The following is a 12,269-nucleotide window of genomic DNA, read 5'->3' as shown; positions in this document are numbered from 1 at the left end:
TCTCCTGTGACTGAGACAGCTCACATTACTCAATACCAAGAACAAATGATCCCACCTGCCATCACTACACACAGGGACCATGTTTATTAGACCACTAAACACGAAGCCCCCCTTGCAGCCTCTCATCAGGAGTACCACTCTCTTCAGAAACACCCTCTCTCTAGAAATACCAACTTTCTTTGGGTAGCTGCCGTAAAGTATTCTGCATGTATACACTGACTTGAAGTTCAACCCCTGAGCTCTTCCTCCTCTTCTGACCCACCGCCCTGTTTTTTCCTGACAAACGTTTCTATGAGGGCAGGGAGCTTTTTATCCCCACAGTCAAAAGAATCTCTAATGTAGTTCATGACATCTTGCTGGGATAGTCAATTCAGACTCAAAAATGAATAAATTCAGTCGAACCTATCTAGACTAAAGGGAAAGCAGAATAAAATCCAATGCTTGAATGTAGGGACTTTTGCACAGTCCTAGAAGTCCTGTGACTTATTAGCCATAACCTTGGTCAAGCAAGGTAATTGTGTAAAGCCTTTGTTTTCTGACCTGTATTTTGGGAATGGTGGGAGACGAAATGAGACATTCGATAGTGGAAGTCAAACAGTTAGCAATATGCACTGCAAGTACTGAAACGCTTGCCCTTGCGATGGTGATGGTGATCACGAAGAAAACAGACACAGTGCTTATGTCAGGGCAGGTGCTATGTCAGCGAGTACTGGTGACCTCTTTTACATAATGTTCCCTTCACTCTTAGTGAACAGAACCCTTAGCCATGCACCTTGCCCAAAGATCACCGTTTTCAGTTTCTCTTGCTATTCGGTTTGGCCATGAGGCTAAGTTCTGGGATGATAGCAGGTAAGTGAACAGATTATAAGGAATTTTAGGAGGCTTCTAGAAAGAGGAGAGCCTCATTCCTGCTCTTTTAGTTTAGTTTCTAGTCTGAAACATTTCTTTCGTTTCTAGTGTGAAATATTGATGAAAAGAATGGAACACCAGTGGCCATGTTAGAAAATGAGAAAATCTTAAAGAATGAAGCTGTGCATTAAGGATAATGAAACAGCAAGATGAAAGTCTGGGATGCTATTGACCTACTGTGATGGTGTCCACCTCTGGCTTTGTCCACGACAGGAAATAAACGTCTATTGTCTTGAAACCCCTATTATGCTGGTGGTCTTGATATAGCAAATGAACTTCGGGCTAAACTGTATAGAAGAACTTTTTTTTGAAAGTTGAGGATGTTGTATTCTTGGGAGGGATGCTAGGCTTGAGAGTGCTATGAAGGGGCGAGAAATTCGAACTGGAAAATCCAAAGGAGGCTAAATTTCTCTTCATGACAAAAGAATATACGAAAGGTCTTGGGGGGTGGAGGAAGGGGTACAGCAGGGAGGAAAGGCTACCTATTGAGGAGTGTTGGAACATAATGACTATTTTGCTAGTTCCTGAGGAGGGATTTTGAAGAGACGAAAGAAAAAAGACAACTTGTGCCTGAGAGAAACTTGGTTGAAAACATCGAGATGTTTTATGTCCTCTTCAGGAGTTTCTCAGGAGTATTAAAAGTAAACTCTGTGTGTGCCCCCTCCTCCACCCTCTTCAGTAAATTGTCCACGTCTTTGTGATGTGTTAGGTAATTTGATATGTTCGTGTGCCTGCGTGTGTGCATGTCTCTGTGTGCGTCTCTCTGTGTGTGCATGTGTGTGAGAGCTGGGTTCTGCTTCAAGGAGCGGACAGCCAAGAAAAGGTGCTGGTTATAGGGTTGTTGTCACAGGATTACTATTGTTTTTAAGATTTTAATTTTTTTAAATTACAGTTTACGTTCAATATTATTCTGGACTAGTTTCAGGTGTACAGCATAGTGGTTAGACAATCACGGACTTTACAAAGTGTTCCTCCTGATAGTTAGAGTACCCACCCGGCCCCATCACAGTTACTACAGTGTTGTGGACTAAATTCCCTACGCTGTGCTCTACAACCCATGACTGTTCTGTAACTGCCAGTCTGTACTTCTCAATCCCTTCACCTTTTTCACTCAGTTCCCCAACCCCCCTTCCTTCTAGAAATCATCAGTCTGTTCTCTGCATCTATGAGTCTGTTTCAGTTTGATAGCAAAAATCTAGACAATACATCTGACAAGTCACTTTACTGGGTAAGTTTTTTTTTTTTGAAAATAGAGGATTCTTAAAAGTTGGGACTATCTTAAGAGATCAAGTGAAACTACTTCTAAAATATCTCTGAACCATAATTTTTACATCATGGATAATCATGTTGTAACATCAATTAGATGTTTATATGAAAATATTTGGCTACTAATTTTAAACACAATGAAAGTACTGCTAAGATCAGTACCTCAGGACTTTGCTACTTTTGTCAGGTTTGGGTGACAACCTACTTTTCAATTATAACAATAAAACCCTTAAATAGAGATATGAGCTTCAATATTTCTTCTATTTCCAAACTCAAGAAAGCCAGTCACCACATCTCATGCTGAGAAGTGTATTAGGGATCTTCAAAAATAAATGCATAAAACCCTCAAGAGGATACGGACTTATTGAAAATTCTATAAATTTTATATACGTATTTTTCTCTCTGGCAAAAACCATACCTGTGAGACTGTAGATTTGTTCGACAATCTTGATATCACCTGAAATAAACAAACAAACAAACGCAAGTTGTAACAATCATTTAAACCTTAGCAGATGGTTCGGGACTGGGTAAAAGGTGGGAAGCAGGAGAAAGAGATGGAAGTTTGGAGACCGTGGTGGGGCGACTGATCCACCTGTGCATGCCAGAGAAGAGAAAATACATCCGGAACGATGCTGGGAACACTTCCCAAATCCCACCCTCTAGGAGCTCTACTGACCAGAGTGTGTTATAATAAAAAGGAGGGAGCAGTGAATTGAATGCCGAGTATAGAACACCACACCTGGGAAATAATGATCAAAATGGTAGCTTGTTGGCTACAATTTCCATCTTTTTTTAACCCTCACCTGAGGACATTTTTTCATTGCTTCAGAGAGAGAGGAAGGGAGAGAAACGTTGATGTGAGAGAGAAACATCAATTGGTTGCCTCCCCTATACATCGTGTGTGCCCTGGACTGGGGATTGAACCGGAAACCTAGGCAAGTGCTCCCTGACTGGGATTCGAACCCACAACCATTAGGTTATGGGATAACGCTCCAACTAACTGAGCCACACCAACTAGGGCTACAATTTCCATCTCAATACTTCATTCACTCTCCTTTGTTCACCACCTCCTTTATTCCACTTTATTGCACTTTTACTAAATTTTCCCATTTTCCATGATTTTTCCCTCTCTGGTTCTGTGAAAACAGAAATCCATGGAAACCTTTCTTATTTAACCTCATTTTTGTTTGTTTAACCACCTCCCCTTCCTACTTGAATACAGGTGGCAGTCATGTCTTCTTTCTGTTCCATTTGTTTTACTCACTATGATGATACTTGAGAACTAGGATTAGTTTCCCTGGGAATCCAAATCCCTTGTTTAATTGAATTTAAGATCCCACTGAATCCACTGCATTCCTATATACTAACTATGAAGTTTCAGAAAAAAATGAAATAAAACAATTGCTTTTGCAATTGCAACAAAAAAAATAAACTACCTAGGAATACACTTAACAAAGGATGTGAAGGACTTAAATACTGAAAACTACAAAGCATTATTAAGAGATTGAAACAGACACGATGAAATGGAAGATCATATATCATAGAAATGTATAATTGAAACCTATATAATCTTATTAACCAGTGTCACCCCGATACATTTAACAACAAGAAAGGAGATCCTATTGATTGGAAAAAGGAAAAAAATTGCTGCCAATCATAGTGACATGCCATCAGTTATAAGACAGATCTTGATTTTAGAGACAGTAAGATGTGAAAACAAGTGTGTAGTGTAGAATCACTTAAGCTTGGACCTCAGAACACCTCTTGTATACATTCAAACCATGATACTGTTTGTGGAGGAGAACATTAAAAACATGCGCCTTCCGTGATGTACGAAGCAGCTGTGGAGATGATGACGGATTTGGGATGCGTGCTCCAGGTCTCAGCCGCATTGGGTTTTGCTCATACATACCTCCTTCATTTTAAAGTGGTCATAGATACTATAAATTAATGTGATTTTATTCACGTGAAAAAATCAAAAAACAAAACCTTGAACTAAAAAACGATCCGCCTATTAAGTGAGACATATCTGATAATTCTGTCACCTTCTCGCTGTTGTTTTTTTCCCTTCTAGAGGATTAGAGAAATAGATCTGTTATTATTCATACAAATCCTGGAATCATTACTGCTGTGAAGATATATGTTTCACCAATATTTAATGTTATCCAAGCAGTCAACCCATTCTGTATCTACTTTGGTGCCTAAATATGTATTAATCAGAAACATTATAGACATGAGTTTTGTAATAATGCCCAAAATGATGACAAATAAAACCACTAAATAATTAAAAATATGAACAATAAAACAAAGTTATGGTGCTGTTGCTACTGTCGTAGACACGAAAAGTGTTTTTCAAAGGCTTTTAGTTACAGCTTAGCTGAGAGAAAGAACAACCCCGTGGGACTCGGGCAGCCTGAAGAGCTGCAGGTTGGAAATGTCCTCTGAGGTCTGAGGCACTGGCCTGAGCATCTTCGGATTTGGGTGTGACTCCCAGATCCTTGGATTGAGCTTTGTCTGGTGTGAGTTCTGTCAAGTTGCTGAATCCCAGGGTTGTTTTTCTATATCAGTGCTTCTCAAACTTATACGTGTACACAAATCACACGGAATCTCATTAAAATGTGGTTCTGATTCAGGAGGTCTGGGACGGGGGTGAGACTTTGCATTTCTAATGAGCCCCCAGGTAAGACCGATGCTGCTAGTCCACGGGCCACACTTTGAGTAGCAAGATCTCATAACCAATGTCACTGTTGCTATCATCCTATCACCCACCCATGCATTAAGTATTCACTGTGTGGTAAGTACCTTGAGAAACGCTTCCCAGCCATTATGTTTACTAATTTTCTTTGCAATCCTGTGAGGTACGCATGCATCATATAGCTAGCACTACTATGATAGGCTCTCTGAATAAATTGTTTCATTTACATATAGTATTAACCACATGTATTTAAGAAGAATACTGTGATACATTCATGCTTCATTCTGTCAGAATAGAAGAAACCAAGTGTGGGCAAGAACTGAGAGGATGTTTTGGCACAAGGTTATCGTGCACGAAAGCAGGACTTTATAGCCTTGTAGACTAAGTAAGAAACACACGCTCAGCTATAGTAAGTTGGTTTGAAAGTTTCCAAAAAGCTTTTTTCTCCTTTATTTTTCCCATCCTAACCACCTAAATGACTCTAGTACTCTGTGAGTCCCGAGAGAGCTGAGAGGGAGGACTCTTAAACTGAAAAAATTCTGCTCATTGGCACAGAGAACCACAAGAGGAAATATGCTATAAATAAGCAAAAACAATTCACAATCTTTAAAAAAAATTGTGTGAAGGAGGTCTCAAAATTCTATTTTTGAACTTGAATTACAAATGGAAATCAATGTTTTCTATTTTACTGAATGAAGACATTTCTATGGGAGCTTTCATAGTCTCACATCTGACCTTGGCCATTCAACTCATTTTTTTCTGAAGTTGTTAAATTCCCAAATATTAACTTTCCTTCTATTAGGATTTTCATAAGTTTTTAAAAATTGAGAGCGAGAGCGAGAGTGACAGAGAGAGAAATTTGTTGTTCTACTTATTTATGCATTCATTGGTTGATTCTCATATATGCCCAGACTGGGGATTGAACCTGCAGCCTTGGCATATCGGGGTGACTGTCTAACCAACTGAGTTACATGGCTAAGGCTTCATGAGTTCTTCTGGGTGGGAAGTGAGCTCTTTGATTTTTTTCATCTATTCCCTCCACTCATTAAATCCCTCTGAATTTTGTCCTATGCATTACCAATAGGGTTTGTGGCCCACCTTTTCATGGGATGCTAATTCCCCACCTCGAGTAGTGAGGCATTATCAATAAACCTTCCTTACTCTCAAGTTCATTTCAAAAGGCTGAACCACCAAAAATTTGACAGCTATGAAGCAGGAAGGAAGCAGGTGTGAATGAAACCCACACATAGACCTAGGAATCCTAAACTGTAACTCAGAGGGCCATTGGTCCAAGGAAGGGAGAAAATCTATTTCCATTGTTTACCTGCTGCAGAGGTCAGAATTTAAGTCCCTGCGAGAGTCTGCAAATGTCCTCTCGGCTGTGGAATCTCGTAAGATACTGAAGGGCTCTAGGAGGCATGCTATCTACAGCTGATAGCTCAGGTGGGACATGAGATGGCAGTTACAAGGCTCTTCCTTCTGGCTGATTTGTGGTATCCTCTGCTTTGTTAATAATGCTACATTGATTAAGTCACCAAGCACACTGAAGGAGAACACGTGTCCTCATTGAGAATAAAGGCATTAGCACATATTTGTCTTGTTCACTAAACAGCAACATAACCAGTATTGGTGGCTGTTTGGGATAAAGAGAATATGAATGAAGGATACTCATAATAACCCCATAACTCACACAGTTAGAATGTCCACTCTTATACAATCATACATAATTGGCATCTGATATAGGCAAGTCACAAACTAATAGGTCTCATTTTTATTTCTGATCTACTTCTTTGTCTTGTAGACAGAAGCAAAGATGCCAATAAGTACTGAATGACACTAATGGCAGATGGCAGGTGGGATGAGTGACTGGAAACCTCCGGAGAAAGGCCAGGCTTTGAACAGGGAGCATTCATTTTCCACTGAACAAGTTTGAGAGTTCACCACTGTCTAATCTAAAGAAGACCATTTGAGGCTGCTCTGAAACCCTCAGTGGGTAATACAGTTTCTATTGTTCCCTCTGTTGCTTATATAACTTAGAAACAGAAATGAGATTTTAATGAAAAAATGGATGATTTTGACATTTGCCAATTTCGCGCTGAGCCTTGAGGTCAGGACAAACTAACACTTGGAGCAGAATTCCCTTCCCCTAGGTAAATCCTATCACTTCTCATGCAGAAAGCACAAGTCAAGTAATTGAGTCTTGAATTTAATGTTTACCAACTGTTAGAGCTGTAAAATCAGCTACTGAGCTAGTGTAGGAATCACCACCGAAAGTCTTTGTCTGTATACACGGGTATCATAGTAAAAGTTCTGTGTGGTTAAGAGCTGGGATTTTCCTCGTCCCGTCACTTCCTAGCCGTGTAACCTTGGGAAGCATGTAAGTTGGGATGGGATAGATAATACTGAGGTAACAACTAGTGTGCTCAGTTTCCTCGGCTTAATAATGGCCAGAACCAGGGTCGCCATTACTGTCAATCAAAATGCTGTGAGTTTCCTTTCTTCCTCTTAATAAAGACAATAAGATCTAGAGTTATTTTGAGGATAAATTAGATATATATGTGCAAACTGAACAAGTCTTGGAGTCTCAGTTGGCCATGTCTGGCATCGTGTCACATTAAGAGAAATGCAGTGTAGCAATCAAAAATAATTTTAAAAATATATTTTTGTGTGTATATCTTTCAGGAACCTTAAAGGCAATACATTTAATAACCCCCAGTAAGGCTTTTTAAAAGTTGCCCCTCCTTTTTTATTCTATCATCAGGAACAAAGGTGCCTCTCTCTCAATTCTCTCATTGGAACTCTTCCCATCACTTCTGTTCACAATTTTTTTTTCCTGTTCTGGCGATGGTCTCGAAGTTCCTCTCAGAGGTGACCACTAGGTGGGGCTGTGCTCTCCAGGCGTCTCCTTTCTCCAGGGAGAGAAAGCATTCAGAGCCTGCGGAGCACTGTGCCCTATCATCTCAACTTCACTATCCAAATGGAATTCTCACATAGAATTTATCGTGAACAAAGTCCTCACATTGTCGCATTTGTTAAGTATCGAGTCCAGTGTCTGGCATAAGGAGTAATTCATGTTCATAAGTGATAATTACACTATTATTGATATACTGATTATGAAGAAAAGTGTTCTTTGAATTGGGTTAGTAGGGAGGGCACTATTAGCTATGTCGTGACTAACTAAACATTCATAAAAATGGGTTTGTACACCTTGAAACTAAAATATATGTATGACCCCTTAACAAAGAGACCATAAACCTCCGAAACATGAGTTTTCCCTGAACTGCTCTTTTAGCAGAAGGGCCACAAAAGCTCCATTTTCTTTGCAGAATAGTAGGTGGAATACTTCATATAAAGTCATAGTTTGATATTCTATTCTGTTCTCTCTCAACTTCTTCCTCTGCTTCTCTTAAATAAGATATTTTAACATTGACTATGGGTGTGAATACAGTCAGTAATATATGGTGACAATACGTACAAATGAACTTAAGCACAACTTTGAGTTTCTATTCTGAATTCAGAGGCATGAATTTCAGGACTTTGGAATGAAAGTAAAACCCAAAGGAGTCACTTAATACTTATTTAAATACTTAGCAAAGGCAGGATGACTTGGAAGGAAGAGGAAGTTATTTACTAATACGTGGTTCATATCATTCTGGGAAGAAACTACATCATGGGAAGCAAACTAAGGAGTCTCTTGGCAATGACATGCAGTTTTAGAGATTTCAGGCTTAAGGAGCAATGTACCAAATCAATGATTGGGGAGTTCTGCAGGGTAATCATGCTAAAAGAATTTGCACAGTTTAAACTCATTATGTTGAGCTGGGATCCCATGCCCCTCAATGACCCGCTTCTGATTAGGGGGACAATGGCTACTGGTTAGCCTGTAAAATCAGCTACTCTGTAATTGTAAGGAAACACAATAGCTAATGTCATAAGATTTTCAGGATACACGCTGAGTACTTCGGTTCCAAAGCAGGTCGGTGAAGAAAGATGATCAATTTGGTGTGAGAAGTCTGTGCATTGCAACTCCTGGTGCCACTTTTGAAGTCAGTGTGAAATGCCTAATTTGCAGCCTGGGAAGCCCCTTGTCAATTACACACTGTAACAAAAAATTGGACACCTCTCTGTGCTGAAGACAGTGTTTGAACCAGCAGAGTGAAATGAGCTGTTTCTCCTATTTGAACCACAGTGCCTCGGTTAAGCTCACCAGGCCACAGAAAAGAAGAGGCCTGATATAGGACCACAGTAGTGGGGTCATAGGCAGCTTCTACACTACCAAATGAATGCATTTTTTTGATTTAAAAAATCTTTGAGGGGGACTGGATGGGGGAGGTGGAGGGATTGAGCAAAAAGAAAAACAGAGAGAGAAGACTCATGGTCACAGACAACAGTGTGGTGATTGCCGAGGGGAGGCTGGGAGGGGAGGTGGAGGCGAATGAATGGTGATGGACAAAGACTTGACTTGGGGGGTGAACACACAACGCAGTGTGCAGGTGATGTGCTGTAGAACTGTGCACCTGAAACCTGTATAATCTTTTTAACCAGTGTCACCCCAATAAATTCAATAAAAGAAAAAAGAAAAAACCCTCTAAATCTGAAAAAAAAAGAAATCTTTGAAACTTTAGCATGAAGACTATTGTTCATCATGATATTCATAATTTTTACCAAATGTTCAATAATTTCTAGGTGAGGAAGAAAGTCTCAGTGGATTTGAGGCCACACTTTTTATGTTACATGTGTTGTTATCAAAGGTGATGTGTGGAACACTGTAAGGAAGGTATTATTATTGAGTAATTATATATTGACAAAAACCAAGTCTCTGTGAGAATTCACAATGGGATTATAGCCATTGAGATTTAGGAAGAAATGTGTCTGATTTGGCATACTTGCTCCCTCAAGGGTGCTCTAAGCAGCTCCCAGAACAAAAATTGTCATAGATAAAATATGTCTGATATATCTCATTTCCTTCTCTGGGTCTCTTTTCTAATAATGTTCTCACCAGAAGCGTGCTTCTGTGTGTGGGCCGGGGTCGGGGGGAGCGAGGAGGGACTGAGTATTGTTCTCTACTTACTTACATGGTGTGTGTATTTTCTATATTTTTTAACTTAAATTTCTATTTTGAACCTGAGCTTTTATCATAGAATAAACATCCCTTAACCTTTAAAAATAAACAGTGAGGAATATAGGGGAGAGATTTGTGGGGAGAGGTGAAGCAATGGCTCCTTTCCTGAATTACACCACATGGACCAGCTTTTACAAGTGTTACGTGGCACCTAGTCACAGAGCGGTTATTCCCAAGTTTGGGGAAAATCAGTGGTCTGCACCGAGGAACTCCCTTCACAACCATGTGAGCAGTGAATAAGGCATGTCCATTCAGAACTGGTGTGGCTTCCCAGAGTGGGGTCATTCTGAATTTACAGAACTACCTAACTCAGTTCTTTATAGATTCATACAACGACATCGCTCTTCTAGTTATACCCATAAAATGCATACACATAATTCTCTTCCAAACAAACTTTTCTCTCCAGGTTATTGTCGTGATCACAAAATAGTCACAAGTGACTCTATTAGAAGGGTGATACGTTCATAACCATTTACACAAATTTGTGCAAACCAGTTCTGACGCTTCACATTTCCAATTGCTGGGTTGAACTTTGTTTCTTTGGGGGCTGCAGGAAACTGGCAACGTTGGATTCTTTGAAGGAACAATTGTAGCCTTGTTCAACTGCGTAGGCACAAAGATCCTTCCCACATAAAGCCTCTGGAGTCCCACAGAGGAAGTCATGTCTCTCCCCTAACTTGCCATCAGATCTTCCGGAGGTGTAACCTCTGTGTAGCACGGGCTCTAAATCATTACCCTTGAGCCTCTCCTCGCTCGCTCTTCCCTTTATGTTAATTCATTCAGAATTCCTAAACAAACATTGACTTTTACTTGGTGCAGTACCTTCAAAATGACTCTGTGATAAATTATTTAGAAAAATTTAAGAAGTATTTTGAGATACGAGTACCCTACTATTTGTCAATGAACTAGAGAGATTCACATTCTTACAGGCCAGATTTTTGTAAAATGCAGGTACTGTCATATATCCAACAAGCTGCATTTATTTGCCACTCCTCACCTTATCCTGAAAATACTGAATGATGTCATGTGCCAGTTCTGTGAAGAACATATTCCCATTCAAGGCCAAAAAAGCACAAGTGAAATAAAATGCACACAGAGCAAAACACATACTTTAATTTGGTCGCACACCTTTCTCATGTTTAAAAGCCTTCTTAAACTGGAATAAAGAAAGTAATGGAAGGTAATGCTAGAAGGGCCTGTGGCTCCGGCTGGTTAGTTGTTCACCAGTTGCGTCTTCTTAGACACACTACTGGAGAGGACCTCCCACCCTGTGTGCACTTAAGCTGAATCATAGGACTCATTCTGGCTGGTGGAATGGGAGCAGCGAGACCTATGCTGTTTTTAGGTCTGGTCCCTGACAGATGCAAGGAGACCCTCCACATTCTCTTTCTTACCTGATTGGCTGCCCAGGTGCACAGTATCTAGTGGAGGATTTTGAGCTCTAGCAGAATCTTATGCTTAAGGGGTGATGGAGCCATCAAACAGAGGGAGCCTGGATCCCTGAATCACCCCCATGAAAAGCTATCATCTGTCCACCATCTGTGTGTGGTGAAGTGAATGAGACAGAGCCCATAAGTCTTTTATTCTGCTTCTCGTATTAAGTCACCGAGAGTTTGGGCTGTGTGTTACAGCAGTTAGCCTGACTCAACTGATAAAGTTCCTCAGCAGTCACCTACGCTAGAGCGGAGGACCTGGGCACCCACTGAAGGAAAGCAACTTGTTCCAAGTTATTCAATTTTTATATGTAGTGAACATGCCTTATACCCAGCTCTCACTGCTCTTTTTGACAGAATCCTGTTCTTGTTTTTTTCATATAGGGTGCTAACATTTCATACTATGAGCATGGAAGGGTGACTAATAGCCTCAAAGAAATATGTAAACTGTATACGAGTAATCTAAAATATAAATATACTTCCTTAAACACTAGTCAGACTTGGGACTGTTTATGAATGCTGGCAGAAGGCAGTGACACAGATCGGTCACCATATGCTCTGCTTTTACAGACCTTAATCTTCAGGGGAGAGACTGTAAGTGGGATTACCGCATCACTAAAAGCTTAGCATCTTGCAGATGTTCATCTCAGAATGTTCCTTAATCATTTTCCTCAATGACATGGAAACCAAATCCTTTCAATCCCAATTCATTGGACAGAAGTGTGGCTCCCTGGGTCCCTCCACCCTTACAGAGTGGTCATTATTACCACACGCTGGTTTCCACTTTACGGTTTTGAGGTAGCACTTCAGTTAGCCCCCTGACCTGGCATCTTCTTTGCTTCCT

General features: G+C 40.3%; 1 protein-coding gene across 1 annotated transcript in view; it reads right to left on the bottom strand.

Annotated features, from left to right (window-relative positions):
- The window catches only part of KCNH8 (potassium voltage-gated channel subfamily H member 8), a 278,542-nt gene that overhangs the window by 25,692 nt on the left and 240,581 nt on the right, over positions 1-12,269 (bottom strand). The window contains exon 12 of the mRNA XM_024566106.4: positions 2,594-2,632. Coding sequence (XP_024421874.2) covers positions 2,594-2,632 — 39 coding nt within the window. The remainder of the gene's footprint in view (positions 1-2,593; positions 2,633-12,269) is intronic.

This window comes from Desmodus rotundus, chromosome 8 (genome assembly GCF_022682495.2).
Source record: "Desmodus rotundus isolate HL8 chromosome 8, HLdesRot8A.1, whole genome shotgun sequence".
In the NCBI taxonomy this organism is placed as follows: Eukaryota; Metazoa; Chordata; class Mammalia; order Chiroptera; family Phyllostomidae; genus Desmodus; species Desmodus rotundus.
The sequence above is the reverse complement of the archived record's forward strand: the minus strand, read 5'-3'. Positions and strand labels throughout refer to the sequence as shown.